The sequence below is a fragment of the Bos indicus x Bos taurus genome, chromosome 28, assembly GCF_003369695.1.
Source record: "Bos indicus x Bos taurus breed Angus x Brahman F1 hybrid chromosome 28, Bos_hybrid_MaternalHap_v2.0, whole genome shotgun sequence".
Taxonomy (NCBI): Eukaryota; Metazoa; Chordata; class Mammalia; order Artiodactyla; family Bovidae; genus Bos; species Bos indicus x Bos taurus.
The window spans coordinates 27,608,614-27,622,714 of NC_040103.1; the positions used below are offsets into that span (position 1 = coordinate 27,608,614).

Here is a 14,101-nt window from a genome sequence, read left to right on the forward strand (position 1 = left end):
CCCAGGTGGGAAACAGTGCATGGTGTGTGCCAGGGTCCCACAGCTGGAATGGCTCTCCTGAGGGGCTGCTTCTGGGGGCACTGAGTGGGAGTTGGGCCCCACAGCTTGGCCTCTTTCCTGTCTGAACGGTGCAAACAGAGGTTGCTGGAAGCCTCCCTAATGGGGAAATGAGTCCTGTGTCCTGGAGAGCCAAAGCTAGGCCTGGCTTCTACAGAATGGCAGGCTAGCTGGGCGGGGGAGTATGTGCCTAGCAGGAAAATTGCGGGGCATCTTGTCTTAAATATAATATTAAATTGGCACCTTTAATTAGTACACTTAGAAAAGGTCACTAGCAATTACCTGGGATACAAAGAAGGCGTGAGCAGGCAAGAGCCCGTGAGGAAGCCGAAAAGGACCATTTTGAGCAGCACATAATTGAGGGGAAAATGGATAAAAGTCCAGAAAATTACAGGGTGGGTGACAGCAGCTGATGGCCCCATCCCTGTCCTGCCCAGCACCCCGCTTCTTGGGAGAGCCTGAGCATCAGGCCTGGGAGAGCCATTTGGGATACTGGGCCAAGTTGTGTGACCTTGGGTTGGGGGGCCAGTGTGGCCTTTCTGGAACCCCATGGATGGGCTGAGAGCTTGGCCCCATATTCTCCACCTAGGCTGGGCCCTGAAGGAGGTTGAGAAGTGAGATTTCCAGTCCAGGGGGCTACCGTGGACTTGCTGATGTATTGTAGACAAGCAGGGCCCCTGTGGGCCTCAGTTTCCTCGTGCTGAATCTCCCCAAGGCCTTGGGAAGTAGCTGTATTCCTCAAACTTTGCCACTAAAGGACTCCTAAGGGTATCAGAAAGGTATCCCCGGAAGTCAGCAGGAGGCTGGAAATTCTTTTATGGTTTTAGATTATATCTTTAAAAATGAATTAAATATTATACTTGCATTATATTCCCATTTGTCTTGGTATAAAACAGTTGCTTGTCACCAAGTGACACAGATGCTTTGGGGAGATGTGCTTGGTTTTTCTATGACTTCACATATCTCCTCCTTCCCCTCCTAGGAAGGAGCACTGTACTGGGAGTCTGGAAACTTGGGCTTAAGCCCTGACTCTGTTGCTCACTGTTGTACTTTGGGCAAGTTGCTAAATGCTTTCAGTTTCTCCACTTTTAAAATGGGAAGGGAACTCCCCAAAAGGTCTCTGACTTTTTTGCTCCATGATTCCACTCCTCCTTCTGCTTCTTACCTCCTCTCATCACCTTGGATGCTGCCATGTCCTACTTTGTTGTGTGATCTTGGAGAGGCTATTTTGCCTTTCTGGGCCTCAACTTCCTAATCTGTATAATGGGAAGAAAAACAACTACCAAACAGAGTTGTTGAGAGGATTTAGTGAAAGAACCGATTTGAATGGGCTCACATTTCATGTCTGGCATTTCATAAGAGCCCAATGCTTGCCCAGTATCTTCTTTTTCTGAGTCACTTAGGGCCTGATAGAGTCATGTCCATGGAAGTCCTGAATCTTGAGTTCACATATCAAGTGTTGAGATTTGTAAGACTGTGGAAACAAATGGGGGCACTGGGGCAGAATGCCTGGGCTTTGAAGTCCTACTCTGCCATTTGCTAACTGTGTGGCCATGGTAAATTACTTAATCATTCTGTTACCTTATTGTTAAGTGAGGACAATAACAGGAAAGATTAAATTAGATATTACACAGAAATCCTTAGCCAGGTATCTGGAATGTGGTTAGTGCTCCAGAATACTGGTTCTCATAGTCACGTTAGAAATTCTTTCCCAAGTTGACTTAGAAAAGCTCATCAGCATTCTTTTCTAAATAAAATCCCAAGTTTTGAATCCTTCAAAAAGTGATGGGACTGGATGCCATGATTTAGTTTTCCGAATGCTGAGTTTTAAGCCTACTTTTTCACTCTCCTCTTTCACTTTTATCAAAAGGATCTTTAGTTCTTCTTCACTTTCTGCCATAAGGGTGGTGTCATCTGCATATCTGAAGTTATTGCTATTTCTCCCAGCAATCTTGATTCCAGCTTGTGCTTCATCCTAGAAATAATGAATGCCTCAGTCCTAGACAAACTTCGGTGGTTGGTCACCCTACCTGAAGGCTACCTGAGGGGGCTGCTGTGAACCCCAGGGGAAGGTGACCTACTCTAAGACTTCTTAGGCAGGGTTAGGCCAGGCATTCTGATGCCTGGTTTGTTTCTTGGTGAAGGCAGCACCTGAGTCCTCTAATTGTGGACAGGAGCTAGACTTTGTCACCTGGTTGTAGGCTGGAGTCCCCTGCTGCTGCTGCATATCTTCCTAACCTCTGTGTACTCCAGTGTACACCACACAGCCAGCACCTAATCACTGTTGAATGACTGCCAGGTTTGTAAAATATTCTGAATTAGAACATATTGCTTCCATTTGTAAAAGACAGAAATCCAACTCTACTTAGGCAAAAAAAAAAAAAAAGGAGGGGTTGATTTATTAGCTCACACAGCTGAGCAGTCCAGGGGATAGAGCTAATATCACGTATAGTTGACTGCAAACCCTCAAACCATTAGGAATCTCTCTCCATGTACCATTTGGCTCTGTTTTCCCCCTTGTTGGCCTCATCTTCAGCCAGGCTCTTCCTGTGGTGTCAAAGATGGCTGCCAGCAGGACCAACCCCAGGGGAAGAAAAGCACCTCTCTCCTATTTGTTTCAGTAGAAGTGCCAGGTTTGGCTTTGATTGGCCAGCTTGGGTCACATGCTCATCCCTGAACCAATCACTGTGATCAGGGAGATGCTGTGCTCTGATTGGCTAGGGCTAAGTAGTGTGTCTGGTCCCATCACTTCACGGGAAATAGACGGGGAGACAGTGGAAACAGTGTCAGACTTTATTTTTGGGGGCTCCAAAATCACTGCAGATGGTGACTGCAGCCATGAAATTAAAAGACGCTTACTCCTTGGAAGGAAAGTTATGATCAACCTAGATAGCATATTCAAAAGCAGAAACATTACTTTACCAACAAAGGTCCGTCTAGTCAAGGCTATGGTTTTTCCTGTGGTCATGTATGGATGTGAGAGTTGGACTGTGAAGAAGGCTGAGCACTGAAGAATTGATGCTTCTGATCTGTGGTGTTGGAGAAGACTCTTGAGAGTCCCTTAGACTGCAAGGAGATCCAACCAGTCCATTCTGAAGGAGATCAGCCCTGGGATTTCTTTGGAAGGAATGATGTTAAAGCTGAAACTCCAGTACTTTGGCCACTTCATGCGAAGAGTTGACTCATTAGAAAAGACTCTAATGCTGGGAGGGATTGGGGGCAAGAGGAGAAGGGGATGACAGAGGATGAGATGGCTGGATGGCATCACTGACTCAATGGACGTGAGTCTAGGTGAACTCCGGGAGTTGGTGATGGACAGGGAGGCCTGGCGTGCTGCGATTCATGGGGTCGCAAAGAGTCGGACATGACTGAGCGACTGAACTGAACTGAACTGAAGTAGTGTGTCCATCTTGGAACATAAGAATTGAAGGGCTGTGGACTTGTGTTCATCTGAGCCACATGGAGAACACTTTCTCTAAGTTAAAAGAGGATAGGTGGAAGTCACAGAACAAGGTGAATGATAGTTCCCTGTTAAACACTGTGACAAGTGACCAGGGCAGAGGCAGGGAGCCTGGGGTGGAGCCAAAGATGCAAAGGGGTCCTGCAGCAGTCAGTGACCTGCTGGTGGTCTACTGGGCGACTGCTCCCCCCAGGAACTCAGCTACCTGAGTAAGGTGCTCAAGAATGGACTAACCTCCTGTTTTTGTCCTCTGCTGTCCCCTGTGGGTACTTCAGGTTCCTCTGTGACCCAGTTGCTGGCTCGAGACATGGACAATGACCCCCTGGTGTTTGGCGTGTCTGGGGAGGAGGCCTCCCGCTTCTTTGCTGTGGAGCCTGACACAGGCGTGGTGTGGCTCCGGCAGCCGCTGGACAGAGAGGTATGACCCGCCTCGACCTCCGCCCCAGTCCTTCCCTGGGAAGGCAGGGGCACAGGCTAGAGGAAAATGGTATATCGTCTTCTCACCCTTAAGCAGAATCTTCCTGCCTGAATGGTGTCCCTCTTCCAGGGCCAGTGCTGATGTCTGCATTTGGCTTTAGAATGGGGCGGTTGGGAGTGTCTCCAAGTAGGGGGCAACATTGGCTAGGCAAGAGGGACAGTGACCTTGGGGACATCCCCTGTAGGATAGAGGCTCCATGGGAGCCACACTTGTTTCCATGTATGTGAAAGACAGTGGCTCAGTTGTATCTGACTTTTTGGAACCCATTAGACTGTAGCCTGCCAGGCTCCTCGTCCGTGGTATTTTCCAGGCAAGAATACTGGAGGGGGTTGGCATAAACCAACACAATGCTGTAAAGCAACTAAAAAACTAATTAATTAAAAAAGAATATTGGAGTGGGTAGCCCCTCCCTTCTCCAGGGGCTCTTCTCAATCCAGGGATCAAACCCAGGTCTCCCACATTCTGCACCGCCCCCTCCCCACAACAAATGCTCCCCCAAAGGATATTTTCCAGAGACACGGGAACTGATGACAGTAGCCTTTAGCAAATTAAAGTAAGAGTTTGAGCAAACCCACCCCCTCCTTTCTCCTCACATTGAAGTGGCCACACTTTGCTTGAGATCACACAGCAGATTAGAGACAGAGCCCAGATTAGAACCCAAGATTCTTGACTTTTAATCTTTCTTGACTTTTAATTTATGGGAAAGATCCATATTCTGAACCTACTTCTCCAATCCAAAAGACAATGCTTATTTGTAGGGAAGCCTTTAGCTATCCAGTGCCAGACCAGCTCTTAGGGCAATGCTGGAGGGTCTCCACCCCCATGTAGGGCTCTGGACTCAGGGCCTCAGCTCGCCTCTCTAATTCTGTTCTCTCCCTCCCTACATTTTCTTTCAGACCAAGTCAGAGTTCACAGTGGAGTTCTCTGTCAGCGACCACCAGGGGGTGAGTGTCCCCCGAGACCCCTGCTGCCCAGGGAGGCAGGGTCCCTGGGCCTTCGGGTGGAAAGAGGCCAGAGGCTGAGGCCGACATTAACTCACCACGCTTGTCTTGCCAGGTGATTACAAGGAAGGTGAACATCCAGGTCGGGGACGTGAATGACAACGCGCCCACGTTTCATAATCAGCCCTACAGTGTCCGCATCCCTGAGGTAGGTGCCCCTGGGATCACACTCGAGGGACATTTGGGGTCTGCTGCTCTGGGGCCACCTGGGTGTAGACTGATGCTGGGGGAAGCACAGCTCCAGCTCCTTCTCTCCTGCCCTCTCGTCAGCCCGGGCATCTGCTCTGGGCACACTGGTGACCAAGCCAGTACCTCTGAGGGGGCTTGTCTGCTGGTTGCAGAGAGCAGGTTGGTGGCAGCCTCATGCCTGAGAGAGGGCCCTGGATAAATCCCCAAACTCTGGCCAGAGTCAGGGACAGGACAGAGGTTGGGAGAGGCAGGTTGTACCTCATTTTTTCCATTCACAGCGTGTGGGCCTTGGACAGGTGGGGTGGCAGACTTAAAACCCCAGGCCTCCCAGCTTTGGCCAGAACAGTCCCCCCAGGATGCAGGGCACGTGCAGTGACTGGGAGGGGCTTTCTTTCTCCAACCCCACGCTCGCCCCGCTGGCTTGCTGGCCGTTGGCTCCTCTGGGTTGTTTGTGTACTCTGAGTGTATTTGCATGAGTGCATGAGTGTAAAACCGAGCCATTGCTGGTAATTGAGAAGTACAAATTATTGCATTACGGACGGTTCGATTATAAGCTGGCTGCTGGCCCCTGGGTTCTCATTGCTTGCTGTCCCTCTCCCTGGTGGCTGATGGCAGGCTTTTGGGCTGGCAGTTAGTGATTCAGAGACCTTGAAGGTGGCGGATAAAGAGCTGCTAACTGGGTGTCCCTCAGGCCTGCCCTAGGGGCTCTGGGTTGGACAGCAGCAGTAAAGGGTGAGGATGGGAGATGGTATCCACTAGGGAGAGGCAGGCTGCCACTGTGGCATTGGAGTTCTCCCCCTTTATGTTATTGGATAAGGAAACTGAAAGAGCTCTAGAAAATACCTATTTAGTTTATAGATGAGAAAAGTGAGGCTCAGCGTGGGAGAGTGACTTGTCTAAGGTCACACAGCCTTGACTTCCAGCTTCCTGACTCCCAGGGCAGCCTCAGATGCCTGAAGGATGAAGAAACCTGGTATCATGCTCCCATGTTCCTGTTGCTGGCCCTCCTTACTCAGCTGTGAGTTAAGGGTCCTATGCTTGTGCCAGAAAGAGGACCAATGTGCGGGTGGGGTACACCGGAGGCACTCATGCCCTCCCTGATGGAGTGGGACACAGGGAGAGAGACCCTGCAGTCCCAAGCACAGGGGCACAGTGCCCTGAGCTGTGGCCGGCATGCCCAGGATTGCAGCTTGGCTCTGGGCCCCTGCTCATTTGGAAGTCTCCATAATTTAATTAAGGGTCTCTACGTGCCAGCCTGCACTCCGGGCCCAGGCTTAGAAACCAAGGGCATGGCTCGGAGTTAATGAGCCTTGGACCCATTGCTCAGCTGCCATCCTGGCAGGCATGTCTGCCCTCTGCCTTCCCTCATAGGAGCAGCAGACAGCAGCAGTGGCAAGGGGATGAGGGGTCGCATCCCTGCTCTCAGCCTTTGGGCTGGGGCCAGCCTTTCCTATCTCCCTTGCCAGGAGAAAATGTGACCTCCAACACTGCCCCGTTGGAATCCCCCGGGATTCTCCAAAGGCCTCTGCCTCCAAGGAGAGAGCCTCTTCAGTCGTTCATTTATTTAACAAATATTTATTGAGTGTCTGTTCTGTGAGCGTGGCGCCGTGCCAAGCTCTCACTGCATAAAGGCCTGGGAGGCCAGAGGAGTATGTAATGACGGGAGCCAGAGCCAGAGCCAGAGACCCCAGGCTTAGCCCCTGCTCTGCCCCCAGATTTCTGGGTCCATTAGGGTGCGTCATTCAACCTCTCTGGGCCATAGTCCTCCTTCTTTAATAAAAGCAGAGGACAGGTGAGATAAAGTGGCCTGCCTCCTGCACATCTGATGAGGAGAGGGTGGGCCAAGAGGGGCTAGCTCGAAGGACACACAGTCCTTGGAGGCAGGCCCATGTGCTTTACTCACCTGCGTGTAAACCTCCCTGGGCCACTTCAGTGGCCTGATATTCGATGCCCTGCTCAGGGCAGCTCCATGCAGCCAGTGGGGATGCGGTGTCAGCTGGATGGAGGCCTGGCCACTCCTGACCCAAGGTGGTTTGGCACTGACCAGCCCTGCCCTGGGGTGGTCATCTGAGCTAGAGCTTAGCTGCTGGACTCAGGTCCCAGCAGGAGTACCAGTTAAAATTCTCCTGGTCCTGGCCCAGGCTTCAGCCAGGGATCTCCTGCTTACGTGGAGGCCACCCTGGAAACCCCAGGCCCTCACCCTTGAGAAGCATGATTCAGTGGCAGAGCCCCTGTGGGTGTGAACAGGGTGAGAACACAAACCAGAGGAATGGGGAGGGGGCACTACAGACCCCACAAGGCATCAGTCCTCAGGGGTTACCAGAGCAATCTCGATAGGCTTCCTGGAAGAGGTGGGTTTCCAGGAGAAGCTCGCCAAGGTGAGCAGCAGAGTTCCTGTGTTATATGGTGGGAAGAGGTAGCCTGGAGGTCAAGACACCTGGGTTCTAGTGCTAACAACTAAGACTTTAGGCCTGTTGCTGCCCCTCTGATGGCTTCAACTCCAACAGCTGTTAAGCTGAGGCACTTGGCCAAGTCCCTTCCAAGACTGACGTTCCATGGTCTGAGTAGGAATCCAAAATGAGCGGCTCCTTCTTATCCTCCGGTACTTCATTATTCCCTGAAGGGCTGGCAAAGACCTCCAGTGGCTCCCTCCATCCACTTAGCTCCTCTCTTGGCAGTCCCAGCCACCTGCATGTCATCCCTAACCTTCCTGACCTCCACTCCCCTGAGCCCTAGGGGTCTTGATAATATTGGGGTCTGTTGTGCCCAGAACCCTGGGATAGGCAGGAGGAAAAAGTTACAGGGAGGTAAATTCTAGGTCTACAGAAGGAAGAATTTGCTGATTGAAACTTTCACAGTCTCCTCCCCAGCCCTGCTGAGGGATGTAATGAGCTCCGCATCCCTAAAGTTATGCAAACAGAAGCAGAAGCCCGTGTTTCAGAAGCCATCTAGTGCTGAGTATTGGAAAGGTGATGAATCAGAGGCTCCCAAACATACCCCATCAGAATTTCCTGGGGAACTAGTTAGGCTGCATATTCCTGGGCCCCTGCAATTCTGAATCAGTGGGGAGAGCTGGCCCAGGAAGCTGCATTTTTAACTCCATGGTGACAGCACGCCCTGGGGGATAACATCTGTGGCCGTCCCCACCAGAGGGTTTCTCAGAGCTCTCAGCCTGTCCACAGCTGCCTAGAGACATCAACCCGTGGGGAATCACGTCCTCAGGCCTAGCACCTGAGCAGGTAGGAGGCGGGTCAAGACCAGGCACTGCCCCTTTCCTAGAGAAGTTCACTGGCCCCCTGCCCTCTCAGACCTGCCCTGTCTCCCTCCGAAAGCCCGTGCCTAAGCCGGGCAGGTGTGTTTGGGTTTGTTTGTTATCAGTTCCCCTCCTACCCACCCCTCTCCCCTCACTAAGCTGTTCTACATGTAATTATCCATTTTATCAGGGTGAAAGGCCCTGCAATTCACTTGTCGAAGCCCTAACGAGGCAGCGTGGATGCTTTCAAGTCTGTAAAGAAAAGGGAAATCCTGCTAGAATTGGCAACTTAATTCACCAAGCCAGCCTCGACAGACCTCATTAAGTCCCCGTGTATTCATTTCAGGCTAATGGCTGTCATGCTGACTGCTGTTTGATTTGCTGTAATAGACTTTTATGGCGTTCCAATTTGCTCAAACGTGTTTGCCTGTGTCTCTGCCCAGCAGCGCTGCTCCAGCACCTCCGTCAGGGGTGCGTGCCCACCTCGCTGACCTTCAGCACTGCCTCGTGCTCCTCCTCCTGCCCCCGCCCCTCAGCCCTTCAGCTGTGCCCCAGGGAGGTGGCTCTAGGGCCTAGATGTTTGGGTCAGAGGACAGATGGTGCCAGGAGGCTCCCTGGGCTCAGGAGGGCCTCTGGAGTGTCAGGGTTGGCCATGTCATTGACGTTCCGAGAAGTTCAGCCTCCTTAGCTGGGCTTTTAGCCATCTGGCCTCCACCTACCTTTCTCAGCTTATCTTCTGGTATTCCTCCACATGAGTCCTCCTGTCAGCCAAGGGGCTAAGCCAGTGCCTCTGAGCATGTGTCTCTTTTCTTTGTAAAACACATGTTGTACTGTTCTAACTAGTTCTGGAGTGTTTTCTTTATTCTTGCAGCCCAACTCTATTCTGCCTGTCCTTCAAAGCCCAAATCTGATCCACCGTGCTTTGATTCCCTCAAATTGTTTGAAATGAACACAAACATTTGTTGAAAGCTATGGAGCGGGGCCCAGGGATTTTCAGTTGGCTTGGCAGTTCAGGGTAGAAAAAACAGATTCTGCTGTTTGTCGGCTGTATAACTTTGGAAGGAACTTAATCTTTCTGGACCTCAGTTTTTTTATCTATAAGATGGACGACGGTATTTCCCTTGTGGGGTTGTTGTGAGAACTATAATAATGCTGGTAGGAAAAGCCCTTAGTCCAGTTTGTGGCTCATAATATATTTGGTGAAACACTAGTGATTGAGACCAGGGTCTTTGTGCTCAGGGAAGGTAATGTTACAGGGAGAAAAGCAAGTAAGTAGATCTCTAACTACCTCTAAATGTATTCAATGCTATGGCAGCTTAGAATGTGCAAAGTGGGATGGAAGGAGTAGACCTATGGAGTGAACTGTGGAAGGAGTGAACTGGTCTATATATGGGGGCTATTTTTATGGGACCTTAGAGGATGAGTAGAGGCGATGGCACCCCACTCCGGTGCTCTTGCCTGGAGAATCCCATGGATGGAGGGCCTGGTAGGCTGCAGTCCATGGGGTCGCTAAGAGTTGGACACGACTGAGTGACTTCACTTTCACTTTTCACTTTCCTGCACTGGAGAAGGAAATGGCAACCCACTCCAGTGTTCTTGCCTGGAGAATCCCAGGGACGGGAGCCTGGTGGGCCACTGTCTATGGGGTCACACAGAGTCGGACACGACTGACGTGACTTAGCAGCGGGAGTTTGTTATGCAGAGAAGTAGTTATGTTGTCTCTGAATATCATATACTTTCTGAGATCCTCTAGTTTTTTTCTATATGTTGGAATTTCCCCAAGAAGGAGGTAAACCCTTAACTCCTGACCAGAGATCCTACTGAGGTCGGACAGTGACTGTACAGGTGTGTGTGTCCCTTGCAAGCGCCCCCTGCTACCTTGTAGAAACAAATTGGGCTGGAAGTGGGCCTTCTGGCTCCCGGCCCAGCTTTCTGTGACAGACAGGTCCTGTGTAGATCTTTGTCACCCCTGGCTTCATGTAACAAGATGGGGATGCGGTTGGAGGTGGGGAGGAGTGGGGCTGAGATGAGTCACAAGGGACCGGAGAGACTGGGAGCTCTTTCTCAGATCTTCAAAGATGGCTCGGGACATGATCAGAGCCAGAACCCAGGGTTCCTGGCCCTGGGTCCAACCAGGCCACACCATCTCTCCATATCACTTAATAAGGACAGATCAAAGTCACTCCTTGTATGTCCTTCCTAGGGATGGGAAAACAGGGAGGAAAGTATCCTTGATAATCATTTGTCAGTGAAACAAAATAAAGAGTTCATTTCTATGATGATAATAATAAGTTGGGGTCTTGTTATTGAGAGCTTCCTGTGTGCCTAATACTATTCTTCTGGTATGGGCACTGACTGAGCCCTCACTTCGTGGGGTAGCCACTCTTGTCCCCATTCTACAGATGCGGATATGAAAGTAGAGAGGTTATATAAGTTGTCCAAAGCTAGGCAAGGATGGGGCCAGATTCAGGCACAGGTCTGATTATGTGACCTTCAGCAGGTAACTTCAATTCTACCTACAAAATGGAGGTAAGTACGCATGCCTTGCAAAATTATTGTGAGATTGAAGTATAAGGGACCATGTATGAGAATTGCTTAGCCTAGAGCCCAGTGTAAATGCCCAATAAATGGTCATAGTTATAGTCATTGTATGTCCATCTCTCCTGCCAGACAGAGCAGGGACAGAGCTCAAGTACCTGTGCGTCCCCAGTACCCAGCCCAAGATCTGGCCCTTGGATGTGAAGTTCACAAATGGGCAGAGCCCTGCTGCTTCCTCTGCCTCTTGGGTGGTTGGAAGGACGGAAGGATTTATGCCAAGAACTCACTGCTGGCGCTCACTGATGCCCACTGTTGCCTGCCAATCCTTGAACCTCAGCCGTGCCATCCCATGTGCCCTGGGCATGTGGGGAGCCCAGAGTGGCCCAGAGCATTCGGAGGTGGACTTGCCAAACTTATTAGCCCCACTGGGCCCTATGGCAGTGCCCCCAGCTGCCCTCCTCAAGGTATGCCCATCAGACGATGAATGATTTATAAACTGCATCCTCAGGGTGCAGAAAGAAGTGGGGAGGAGAGGGACTCCCACTGGCTTGTGCCTGCCATCCCCCTAAGGTATCAGCTCTGCTCACAAGAGTATCATCTCCTATGCCAGGAGAGGCAGCCCCTTGACAGGCCATATTAATTTATACCCTGGGGCCACGGTGCTCAGCGGCCCCCTCTGCATCTATAACTACCCGCCTATTGATCTGGGAAAGGGAGACCAATTGGTCATCTCAGGGGCCCTGGATCCTGATGGTCAGAGGCAGAGTGGGTGGCGGCCCTGGGTCACGCCTCTGTGCCCTGCGGTGAGCATCCCGAGGTGCCTGTGTCTTTTCTGGTCCCCTCCTGTCAGCACAGTGACCGGTCCCTAGAACTCCTCCCCTCTTGAGTGGGTGTCACAGCCTGCAGAGCAAGGACAGCAGGCTCTGGGCTTGTAGCATGAAGTTATGCACACAGCAACGCAACAGCGCTGGCTGTTGCGACAGTCTGGAGGTGTGTGTGTGGTGGTGGTGGTGTGTGAGTGTGTGTGCACTTAAGTGATGTCTTCTCTGTGTCCTGGTGTTTTCACTGTCTTTCATTTGTCCTTATAACAGCTCTGTAAGTTAGGGGACAATTTTTCTTCCCATTTTCAGGATGAGAGAAATTGAGGCCAGTACAAGGTCACTGCCTTCCCTAAGTTCCCTGGTGTCAGATAGTCTTGAAACTAGAGCCATAGTCTTGCTGTCTCTCATCTTTCAGCACCTTTGCATGGGTCTTTTTGCCACTCTGCCATTACCTGCTGTGGTTTGCCAACAGTTGCCCTGATTTAGACAGGATGCAGGGAGGCGAGCTGGGGACTCTGGGCTCTGAGCACAGGCTTCCCCCCATGCAAGGCTGGGGCTGGCCCATGAGCCCTGTGCACAGGCTGTGGGGGTCCGGTGGAGAAGCTTCACTCAGAGCCCTCTGCCGGCGGTCTGCAGTGAGGACCATCCCAATGGTCAGGATCCAGCCCTGGTCATAGTGATGCACCTTCTGCATGACCTGCTGGGTCAGCCCCCCAAAGCAGCCTCCAAGATTTCCGACTCCGCATCTACACGCAGCATTACTTGTGAGAAGTAAGAGACCGACACACCTGGGTAGATGCCAGCCTGCTCCACCTGCCTGCAGGGATGATTCGACAACTTTCTGCCGTCTCTTCCTTGAGTCTTAGGTGTCCAGGAGGGAATAAACAGAGTCCCACAGAATCCAGGCCTAGAGAGCTCAGCCCAGCCACATAGTTCGAAGCTCCTTGCTCCCTCATGCCCACTGTGGAGTGAAGCCCAGGACTCCCCCTCCATCCCCCGAGACCCCTGTGGCACCTCCTTCCCTGCCTGGGGTTCATGGCCAGGGCTGTGGACACTCGCCACCATCCTCAGCATGAGGAAGGGAGGACAGTGCAGGAGCAGGAGGTGAAAGGAGCCCAGATGTAATTAAAATTATTATTTTGTTTGAATGGTAATAATGTTCTTAATTACATCAGTTTCCTCACTGATTCTCACTGGGGGTCTTTGGGGGCCCATATAATTCTGTTGCAATGACTGCAGGACCCTCTACCATGCATACGAAGCAGGGGGCTGTCTGTGGAACCCACCTTGTGTGCATTAGGGATTCTCTGGCACGTGCTGGGTTACCTTTTATTGTGCCCTCCGCCCTTTAAATAAAGAACCTCTAAATGGAAGGAGATGATAGCTGCCTACTGGAGATGTTCCCGCTGCATTGTTGGGCTGTCAGCCTCATGCGCCAGAGTCCATCTGGCATCTTTCATCTCCCTTTCTCCTTAGCGTTCTCCTCTTCTGCTGGTGGGGCCTGTTGGAGGAAGGGCGCAGAACTCCTGCCTGCACCCCTTTCCCTCTAGGCAGAGGGGCTTCTTTAGACCTTGAGTGGGAGGACAGGTTTAGGAAACAGGGTTGAAGAAGGTCCCTCGTGCAGGCAAGGGCAGCTGTGGCTTCACTGTATAAGAACCTGAGCCCGATCTGTGGCATGGGGTCCCTGCAGCAGCACTGTGGGGGAGCCAGGCACACAGGGGCTCTTACTCCACAGCGGGAGACTGGGAGCAAGGGGCTCAGCCTCCTGGAGCCTCCATTTCTTCATCTATAAAATCGGGGTACATTGGGGTTGTTGTGAAAGTTCAATGAGAGCATGTGTATGAAGCAGCACCCACGCAGGATAGTTGATCGACGTTCCTATTGTTCTGAGAAGTTCCCCAAGAACTTCAGGAAAGTTGCTTGAAGTCCAAGTTGCAGCTGGACAGGTAGGCTCTGTTGCTATGCACTGAATGGTTGGTACTGGGGTGTCAGTGGTCAAGAACTCACAGTCCAGTGGGAGACAGGAAACGTCTGGGAAGCATGAAGCAAAGACATGAGAAGGGACAGATGGAAACAGAGTCACCTAGAAATTACTGGCAACAGGCAGAGAGCATTTCAGATAGGCTCCTGGAAACCAGCACCCCGGGCAGGCAAGTTGACTTCCTCCCATCACACCTTCTGTAGCGATCGGAAGCCAGAGAGGGCCAAGGATGAGCCCAAGGCCACCTGCTAAACCAGTGGCAAACCGCTGAAGACCTCAGGGGACTGGGCAAGATTCTCAGATGCAGTTTCCAGAGCCTGTGA

At 51.5% G+C, this 14,101-nt stretch overlaps 1 protein-coding gene across 4 annotated transcripts in view; it reads left to right on the plus strand.

Annotated features, from left to right (window-relative positions):
* Positions 1-14,101, plus strand: part of CDH23 (cadherin related 23) — a 436,585-nt gene that overhangs the window by 108,731 nt on the left and 313,753 nt on the right. For all 4 annotated transcript variants that reach the window (XM_027530370.1, XM_027530367.1, XM_027530368.1 and 1 more), the window contains exons 4-6: positions 3,793-3,935; positions 4,892-4,939; positions 5,052-5,144. In XM_027530370.1, coding sequence (XP_027386171.1) covers positions 3,793-3,935; positions 4,892-4,939; positions 5,052-5,144 — 284 coding nt within the window. The remainder of the gene's footprint in view (positions 1-3,792; positions 3,936-4,891; positions 4,940-5,051; positions 5,145-14,101) is intronic.